At 39.3% G+C, this 10,311-nt stretch overlaps 1 protein-coding gene across 1 annotated transcript in view; it reads left to right on the top strand.

Moving 5' to 3' along the window:
- LOC145489399 (gelsolin-like protein 1) overlaps nucleotides 1–10,098 on the top strand; it is a 44,108-nt gene extending 34,010 nt beyond the window's left edge. Inside the window, exons 11-14 of the mRNA XM_081468367.1 lie at nucleotides 2,426–2,540; nucleotides 3,113–3,204; nucleotides 8,880–8,981; nucleotides 9,642–10,098. Of these exons, the coding sequence (XP_081324493.1) occupies nucleotides 2,426–2,540; nucleotides 3,113–3,204; nucleotides 8,880–8,969 (297 nt within the window). The 3' untranslated portion in view covers nucleotides 8,970–8,981; nucleotides 9,642–10,098. The remainder of the gene's footprint in view (nucleotides 1–2,425; nucleotides 2,541–3,112; nucleotides 3,205–8,879; nucleotides 8,982–9,641) is intronic.
- The last annotated feature ends 213 nt before the right edge of the window (nucleotides 10,099–10,311 follow it).

The following is a 10,311-nucleotide window of genomic DNA, read 5'->3' as shown; positions in this document are numbered from 1 at the left end:
GAACCCAAACTGTTCTGGATTTAAAATATTGTGTTGCTCAATAGACTAATTTCATCAGTTTTGTAAAATTGATGTGAACAGTTTCCCCAAGCAGCTGGTTAAAGTGATCCCTCTGTAATTGGCTGGGCATTTCTTGTCACCTTTCTTTTTGTATATTGGTTTTATGACACCTATGTTCCATTCAGTTGGGAAGGTGCCGGTTTCAATGATGTCATTGAATATTCTTTCTAGAGAAGAAATGAGATAATACCGTCCGTGTTTGATCATGTCATTTGGAAGAGTGTCCGTACCACATGCTTATTTTATTTTTGAGATTAGAAATTTGATCATGAAATTCTTTCACGGTGATCACAGGCGCCCCAGACGTTGAATATGATTAATACGTGACATTATGCTGTTGACCATTGCGTTTCAATTTTAGCCAGTTATAAGACAATGTATGAGAATGCTTCGAAAATTACTCTGAATGCTACGTGTAGAAAATAATTTGAATAAAATGGCTTACCTCATGTTTGCATTGCGTTATTTTGATGTCTCTGGGTTCCTGGAGGTGGTTTAGAGCCATTTAGGCGAGTTTCACTTTCTGGCGGTTTGCTTCCCCTAAAGAGAAACGAAAGGCGGGAGACCCACTGGCCCGACGGCCCGCACTCAAAGCTCCGTAAATTCCACAAAAATGGTCTAATCTCGTCAAAATAGCCTCATGGCAGCCGTCGATAACTCTTCTTCCCATTCGCTTTCTCCCAAGGTTCCAAAGTTTATCTTGACCGCCCGAGAATCGCTGGTTTTCCAGCTCTTGCTTTCCATTTCTGCTCCGTCTCGATCCGTAACCGATTATCTTGGCCGCAGGATTTGAATTTCTAGCTTAACGACCTCGCCATCGTGACAAAGTCGCCACCAACCGTCGAGAGGCACGGGGCATTGGTCAGTTACTCGTTGCCATCTCTCGCTGCAGTTAACGGTGCTTTTAGACGCTAAATTCAGCTGAACATTGTTTGCTCCTTGTATTTTTGCAGTTAACAGTGCTTTTAGGCGCTAATTTCAGTTATACACCAAGGCACGGTGCAATTTGCATGATCAAAAAATGCCCCGTGCCTCTCGACGGTTGGTGGCGACTTTGTCACGATGGCGAGGTCGTTAAGCTAGAAATTCAAATCCTGCGGCCAAGATAGTCGGTTACGGATCGAGACGGAGCAGAAATGGAAAGCAAGAGCTGGAAAACCAGCGATTCTCGGGGGCGGTCAAGATAAACTTTGGAACCTTGGGAGAAAGCGAATGGGAAGAAGAGTTATCGACGGCTGCCATGAGGCAATTTTGACGAGATTAGACCATTTTTGTGGAATTTACGGAGCTTTGAGTGCGGGCCGTCGGGCCAGTGGGTCGCCCGCCTTTCGTTTCTCTTTAGGGGAAGCAAACCGCCAGAAAGTGAAACTCGCCTAAATGGCTCTACACCTCCAGGAACCCAGAGACATCAAAATAACGCAATGCAAACATAAGGTAAGCCATTTTATTCAAATTATTTTCTACACGTAGCATTTAGAGTAATTTTCGAAGCATTCTTATACATTGTCTTATAAACGGCTAAAATTGTAACGCAATCGTCAACAGCATAATGTCACCTATTAATCATATTCAACGTCTGGGCCGCCTATGATCAGAACTGTCGTCAATCGTTTCACTTTTTCGAATTTTGTTTATTAGTTTCCAGAAATCTCCGCTTTGGTTGGAATTCAAGGTGTTTATTTCATTTAAAAGTTGATTTTTATATCTTTTATATATTTTTTATCAGCGTTTTGTATTTCTTTTTAAGATCAAAATATTGTGGCAATGATCGAGGAGTTTTGGGATTAATTTTGTTCGCAAGTTTCTACAGCTTTTTCTTTAACTGTCTGCAAGTATTATAGTGCCATAATTTGTATGTTTTTTGGTCTTTTTACGCGTTTTACTACGTGATGGTACTAGGCTAAGTTCTGCAACTGATTGTAGTATTTGTTTGAACTGTGAAATCTCCTCATCTATTGAGCTATTGTGTTCTGCACTAAAAGATTTAAGCCTGTTTTGAATATCAAAATTCGACAATGTACTTATGAATTTATCTTTGGATTCTGGCTTCCAAAGAAATGTGGTGAAGCAGTTTCGCGAGGATTCCTCTGTTCTTGGAGGTTGTTTTGGTTTGTTTTGCTGTACATGATGCCACGATAACGGCAAGTCAATATGAGAGTGATAGGGCAGTGATCAGAATATTGTGTCAAAGCTTGTACTTGAAATTCTAACACTGTTTTTTTGAAGATCTTCGCTGACTATTCCGTAATCAACGGTGCTTGCCCCGTTGTATTGATACGATGTTAACATTCCGTCTTGATCACCTACAACTTTATGCTAATGCACGTTGTTCAATATTTTTGGTGTTGTGTGTTTTCCTTGATAGGACCCAACTGATGATGATTTTGAGCCTACCATCAAGAAACTAAGTGATGCTAGTGGACAGCTGGAAATGACTGACGTGAACGGGTTCTCCAAGGGTGTGCTGAACAGCAACGATGGTGAGAAAAATTGTGATCGGTTGAATATTTCAAGATTTTTGTCAACTTGCGGTTGTCGTTTCTTAAGCAGTGACAATACAAATTCCAAAAAGTTTGTGCCAGTTTTAGCTTGTGTAACCATACAAATGTAGTTACCTTTGTGATTCGATTTAGCTCCCGGGAGTGATAATTTACTTTGGGTAGCTCAAGGGAGGGTGCTTATTGCAGATGGGCGCTCAGCTCTTTCAGAACATGTACTGAATGTTGCGCAACAAGTACATCAACACAGGAACTGTGACAACAGGGGCTGTTATAAGTTGTAGTTGTAATGTTCAATATTCAGTGGAGGGCATTTATTAGAAAAAGGACGCTTACTGGAAGGAGGCCATTAAATTGAATCACTTCGGTACCCAAGACACTGGGATGTGCAACTATTTGTCAACAACCTTGAGAAGCCAAACCTGTGCGATTTTTATCACAACGTCTGCATACCTTGGATATTTTAATACTTTTAGTCCGTTAGAAATTCCTTATTCATTTTAATTATATTGTGTCGGACCCGTTGTTGTTTGTTTTGTCTCATTTCTCTGCAGTATTTGTGGTTGACACTGGCAAACAGTGCTTTATTTGGGTAGGAAGCGGTGCTAGTATTGATGAAAGGCGCAAATCTATGGAATACGCTCATGTAAGTAGGTCTAGATATCTATGAATCTAATAAACGGCACGCAATGCATGCAGAAGCGATGACGTTTAAAAATTGTTCCTAGAAGATTGGAACATAAGCAGACAAACTGATTCTCAAACGTTTGGGTTAGAAATTTTAGGGGTTTACATTTAGGGTAGTCCATTGGTGGTTCATTCAAGTAGTTCATATACCAGGTCCATCTTGTTAGTCCATGTGCTAGGGGTCAGCGAAACGTACCAACCCAAATAAAAAGCACTCCGCTGAAAAGTTCCTCCCTCTGAAATCAACACCTTATTATCTTAAAAGATATTTGGCAAAGCTAATTACCTCACCGGAAATTAATTTGTTGTTTTAACCATATACTTGTCCAAGAGAGAATCATTTTCTCTTGACTTGTCATATCGCGTGTGCGACCCGCTTGGTCTATCTAAAATTGTATGTATCGAAGATATGTTGTTATGAGTTTGCCCGTGAGCGCAAATTTATCCGACACTATAAAGCAAAATCCACCCCCAATCTTCGTTTAAAAGCTGAAATTAAAAGCACTCCGCTGATCCTATAAACAGCAAAGGAAAGCCGCAAAGTACAAGTTTCTCTCTCTGAAATCGACACCTTATTATCTTTAAAGATATTTGGCAACGCTAATTACCTCGCAGAAAATTAATTTGTTGTTGACCGTATACTTGTCATCAATGAACATTCGTATTGTCTTTACCCCGACAAAACGATTATCGATTGTTTAATCACAACCACTCTTTCGTTGAGAGAAAATATAAAACAGCACATTTCCAAACTTCATAAAAAACTGAAAACTGCAAATGAATCGTACCCTGACTTCATTATCACTACTGTAAACTGTATATTTCAGTACTCATACAATGCTCATTCAATTCACTTCAAGACTGGCAAAAGTACAACTGCGCTACCAATCCGTAAATTTTATGTAGACCCTTCAGCTATCGCGTGTGCGACTTGCTTGTCTATCTAAATTTGTATGTATGGACGATATGTTCTTATTACGAGTTTGCCAGTGAGCGCAAATTTATCCGACACTGTATAAACCAAAATCAATACCCAAATCTTCGTTTAAAAGCTGAAATTAAAAGCACTCCGCTGATCCTACAAACAGCAAAGGAAAGCCGCAAAGGAAACCCGCAAAGGAATGTTTTCTCTCTCTGAAATCGACACCTTATTATCTTTAAAGATATTTGGCAACACTAATTGCCTCACCGGAAATTAATTTGTTGTTTTAACTATGTACTTGTCATATCGATTAAAAGCAGTCTGCTGATCCTACAAACAGCAAAGGAAAGCCGCAAAGCCTTCACCTATCGCCTGTGCGACTTACTTGTCTATCTAAACTTGTATGTATGAAGGATATGTTCTTGTTATGAGTTTGCCCGTGAACACAAATTTATCCGATACTGTTTAAACCAAAACCCACCCCTAAATCTTCTTTTAAAGGCTACAATTAAAAGCACTCCGCTGAACCTACAAAGAGCAAAGGAAAGCAGCAAAGGAACTCCCAGAGTGCATTTCGCTTCCACAGGGGGATAAATCGTGCGCGACATAAGCGCGACAAACTATACGAAATCACTATCCAAAGGAATGCACGCATGTCAGCATAAAGCGATGACGTCACACAATACGTCATCGCTTAAAAATGCTAAAATTGCAGTCGGGGATGGACATCAGTGGTATACATTCGAATAGCAGTATACATTAGAAAACTGTCCTAAGAAAATACGCGCGCTGATTGGTTAAAAATCGTGTTTCTATTAAGGTCATTCCCCAGTATTGCATTGCGCATCCCTACTGCGCATAATTCCACGCGTGATTAGCGCGCGCGCATTAAAAAATGGCGGCTTTTTCTTTACAGCTGGACCTCACCATAGAGGTAAATCGTCATTTTCTCGCAAACGAGTATGGTGACCTATCATTTTTTTCTGTTGTTTTGAATTGAGTAATAAATTTCTCTGTGTAAAATAAATATGAACCAATTCTCAGTGTAGAACAAAAAGCAATCGTCGGAAACGTGAATTTAGCAAGCAATCGTAACTACAATCATGGTGCTATTATAAGGATTTATATGGGTATAAACAAGGTGCTTTTGCTCCTCAACGAACATGGGGACCCCTCATTTTTATTTCAAAATTTAAGTTCCCATTATTGTAAACAGTCGATAGGCAAAGTTTCACAAAAATCTCAGTGCAGGTTCTATTTCAGCGGAATGACCTTAAACAATTAGATTATGAGCTCGAGATTTCTATCGCGTGATAACTATCACGCGTTATAGTTCACCACTAGATTTTCTCCGATTCTTATTGGTTGGAACTGATCACGGGACGCGATAGTGTCCATCCGCGGAGAGACACTATCAGCCCATAGTGCCCGCCCGCGGAAAATACCCGGATGGATAGTACTCGTCCGTGAAAATGTTTCTGTAAACAAGCGGGCTTATAGAAAGTATACAATTGAAATTATATTCAAAGGGTTTTGTTTGTTTGTTTTGTTTTGTTTTGTTTTTTTTTAATTTTACATTTGGCTTTCACGGCTTTCATCTAAAAAAGTTGAAAAATCCAATATGATTTTTGAACTGGCGCGCGGAAGAAAATTTAGTGGTGAACAATATAGACAATAGAGTGTTTGTCTCGGAACTATCGGTCTGATAGTTGCCCCTTGGAAATTTGATGTTCTTAAAACTAACATATTTGCTTTAAGCACATCAAATTTCCGCGGGACAACTATCAGCCGATATTTCCTCGACAGAAACACTCTATTGTTTAAATAGAAATCTCGAGCTCGTAATCTAATTGTTTATTAGTATAAATCTACTAGTCGTTCAAAACTTTATCTAAATCCTCTTCACAGACACTTCGAAATCGCCAAGAAGCGGCCATCATTTCCAAGCGCACACTGCTACGCTACTCACTATCTATTACAGAATAGATAGTGAGTAGCGTAGCCAATCAGAGAACGGCATCGCTAGTAGATTTATACTAAAACTCGATAGAAACACAGAGAACATTTTTTCTATTTCTTTTAGAGAACACCGCGACCGGAAAAAGGAAAACAACTTGTTAACTTTGATTGTCAAAGCGTAAATTCTCTTTGTTCGCGCCATCATTACGTCAACAGCTCGTGCTAGGTCTGCGTTTCTATCGACTTTTAGTAAAAATCTACTTGTGTTCTATCACGAATGCCTTTGCCCGCAGAAAAGAACATGAATCTTGTTCCGAACCGTGTTTGTTTATTTATTTTTTTGTTTGTTTATGTAGTATTTGTATTTTTGCGGGAGGCACAGTGACCTTTGTATAGTTGATGCATTGTACTCTTGATCGAATAATCCCGTTCAAGCCATGGCAGGCCTCACTGTGTATTCGTGGGCAAGACCCTCGCGATCCTCTTTTACGATATACTGGTAAAATGCACAGGCTGCACCAGATCAAAAACGAAGAGATAGTTCAACTTTTATTTGTTGTTGTTGTTGTTATCTATCTCTTTTATTATTATCTCGGGCACAAATTGCGGAACTGCGATGTGGAGTAATTATCAATCTCTCTGGACTGATAACGTAGACCTACGACGTATATTTTATGAGTCTTGTTCGACACTCTAGAGACGTTTCTGCAAGGTGTTGCATTTCAGCAATGGTTGAAACCATGAAATGAATGGGTAGTATAAAGCTCTCGGCTCTATGTCTTTCTCACAACAACACAAACAAAACTGGCACTGACAGCTGTTTTCATGGCATTGTAATAGCTACTGTCCATTAGTTAAAATTCAGCTTGTTAGGGAAGCCTGGAGGCAAAAATAAGTGAAAAAAATCACGCACATTCAATGTTCTTTGCTCGAGTCCTATACATGTTCCTCGCTGCCTAGCTCTCAATTTTAATACATCGAAAACAATCTATCGGAGTCGAGGTTACGAGGCAGCCATTATAATAGCTGTACAGGTATCTTGATTTTCGGGTGTCTGCGTTACGTCCACAGTATCAAGGGCAGCGCATGGCATAAGGTTCATGTGGTGATAGCTAACGGCAACTCTTGGAAGCTACATTCTAGTCGAACTGGTGATCAAAACGGTCGATGATAGAACTAAGATATCTCAAAGCCTTATCACTTTGCGAGCAATGAGAGTCCGCTAACGATATTTATCCCGGAAGGAAAAATGTGAGCTTATCATTAGCTTGAATTATTCCGCTGTTGGGAAACGACAGAAATTACTGCAAAATATTTCTAATCCGAGAAAGCAATGTAAATACTGATAAACATACTTACAGTCCATGCAACTCGACTAGTAGTCCATCCTTGGATTCCCACATTGTTTTAGTTTCTTTTTTGGTCGGTGAAGATTGCTGTTTGACTCAATGTAAGCTTTATTTCAGGCTGAGAAGAGACAGCGTGTATATGAAAGTGAAGAATGATCATCGCAGTAAATTTTCCAATTTAAGCAATTGGAAAGAAGAAGCCTGAAAAAAATCAGGGCTTCAACGGGATTCGAACCCGTGACCTCCGCGATACCGGTGCGATGCTCTACCAACTGAGCTATGAAGCCACACATTGGGAGCGAGGTCAATTAATTGAGTTCATATCTTCCCGTGAGGAGTGAAATGATGTGAAGTATATATGAAATAATTCATATTTGAACTGCGGTTGTAGATGAAAGTGAAGAATGATCATCGCAGTAAATAAATTGGAAAATTTATTTATTTGCTTAAATTTATTTGCTTAAATTGGAAAATTTACTGCGATGATCATTCTTCACTTTCATCTACAACCGCGGTTCAAATATGAATTATCTCATATATACTTCACATCATTTCACTCCTCACGGGAAGATATGAACTCAATTAATTGACCTCGCTCCCAATGTGTGGCTTCATAGCTCAGTTGGTAGAGCATCGCACCGGTATCGCGGAGGTCACGGGTTCGAATCCCGTTGAAGCCCTGATTTTTTTCAGGCTTCTTTCCAATTGCTTAAATTGGAAAATTTACTGCGATGATCATTCTTCACTTTCATCTACAACCGCGGTTCAAATATGAATTATTTCATATATACTTCACATCACAGCGTATATATGTTGCATGCCGTGACGGCTTCAAAACTTTCAATAGTCGCCTTTCGAAGTTTAGACGCACGAAATACCACGAACAGCTCGTTCACAAATATAGACCGAAGGTAAAAAAAAAAACTGCAACATAAAAAAGACTTCACGCTGACAAACTGAGATATTTCCCAGACTTTCCAACTTCCTCAGGTTTTATTGAATAAAAATCTCGCACTAAAATTAAAAACAAAGCTACTTTTGTATTTTAGTGATTATTGCATCTTCATTTAATAGTGACATAGCTTCAACGATTTTTTATGTTTATTCAAAGATACTGTATACATCTGAGGATCTCTGAGTTTTTCACTATTTGCCCTGGTAGAGTGACGCCCACTTGTCGAAAATTGTGTGGTGTTGCAAGAATTCAATGATTCGTTCACCGGCCGCTCCACAGTTACTAGCACAGGGCCTTGCCTAGGTTTATATTCTCTTTGAAAACCTCTAGTAGCTAGGATGTTTGCAATTTAGCGGAAACGTGCCTTCGTTTAACAAAGTTATGTCTATGTGTTTTAGTTTGAACCCTCATCAACAACCGTCATATTATTATCCTTTTGCTTTGCTTAGAACTACTTGAGGACCACTAAGCATTCATTGGTCCCAGTGACATGTGTGAAGGAAGGCCAGTCCTCAGCGGAGTTTGATGCTGTGTTTTGAACTGTCAGCAAGGTAGGAACAATACATCGATCCGTTCTCCACCCAACGTTGAAGCAAACAGATTTTTATAATTACTACTAGTGTGGTTCTCAGTCGTTGTAATTGTTTGGTAGTTTTTTTTTTCTGCTTACTGAGCTAAATAAAAAGTTCAAGACTCTTCCAGTACTACTCAACCGATTGGGTAATGTATTGGCTTTCCAGGCAGCAGCGGCTCTATACCTAAACAGGCCTTGGCGTGTCTTACCGCGCTCAACATATTTCCGCTTGTAGTTCTGACTGGTTGATTATTTTGCAGTTGTGTTTGGTCAGACATGACTACACTGGTTGTGGTTTAACGGCAGTCCTTAGATTACCGTTCCAAGATGTACAGTTGTCTGGACATCTTCTTTTATTTAGTCTTTGGTTCTCATCTTCAAAAATGATCAGTTTTCGTTTTCTTCTGTCAGTTGTCCATAACCGCATTCTTCAGCCTTTAGTTACTCTGACTGTCACGACACCCATTCTCGAATAAAGGAATTCGCAGGCAAGATAGTTGTCACTTAAATCTTTCTTCCTCAATACTCTTAAGTGTAAGTTCAGTTCTGTATTATCGGTTTGTGTCTTATGAATCAATGTGGTGTTATCGTTTCCACAAATTAAAAATAACCATTTCACGTCAATTTTTATTTTCAGCACATTTTCAAGAGCTGAATGACGGCCTGACAAACACTGAACCTGTTCAGTCTTAATTTTCTAGTTCAGAGTGCTTTACAGATTTTTAATCGTGGGTTTATAGTAAGGTGTACTTGTTATAAACGTGATTGAGATACCAGTAGGTTTTCACTCGTAAGGGCTTTTGTATGTTTTCTAAACGTCAAGTATTTCCTTATATCAGATAACAAAAAAACCTTTTGTGCGCTGATACATTGAACTACTCCTTAGCCAACTTGTTCGTAGTAGAATCTCGTTTTTGTGCGAGTAAAACTTAGTTGAAGCCTGTTCTGTATGGTAAAAGACCGTTGCTAATGTATTTTTTAACGTTATGATACCTAAATCTTCAACAGTTTATTGCAGTGAAGTACTTAGTTACGGTAACGAAGTCTGTCACGCTGAAGTTAAACTAAGGTCTAAAATAAAGCTGTATTGTTGACCTTGTGTGTGTAGTTTATACTGCATCTGCGCCTTTGTGCCGGCGTACTGCCGAGTAACCCCTTATACACCAGTGCGACTCCGACAATCCCGCGGTTTTTGGATAGTTGTTTAGCAACGTGTGATTTCTCTATGGACCGTGCTAGTATAGTTATTTATAGAATGCTATTAGGCATTTTTAAGGAGGGTCGTCAGGTTGTAAAGTACACACTTG

Source organism: Orbicella franksi, chromosome 6, assembly GCF_964199315.1.
Source record: "Orbicella franksi chromosome 6, jaOrbFran1.1, whole genome shotgun sequence".
NCBI lineage: Eukaryota > Metazoa > Cnidaria > Anthozoa > Scleractinia > Merulinidae > Orbicella > Orbicella franksi.
This window is presented reverse-complemented; position numbering and strand designations above follow the sequence as displayed.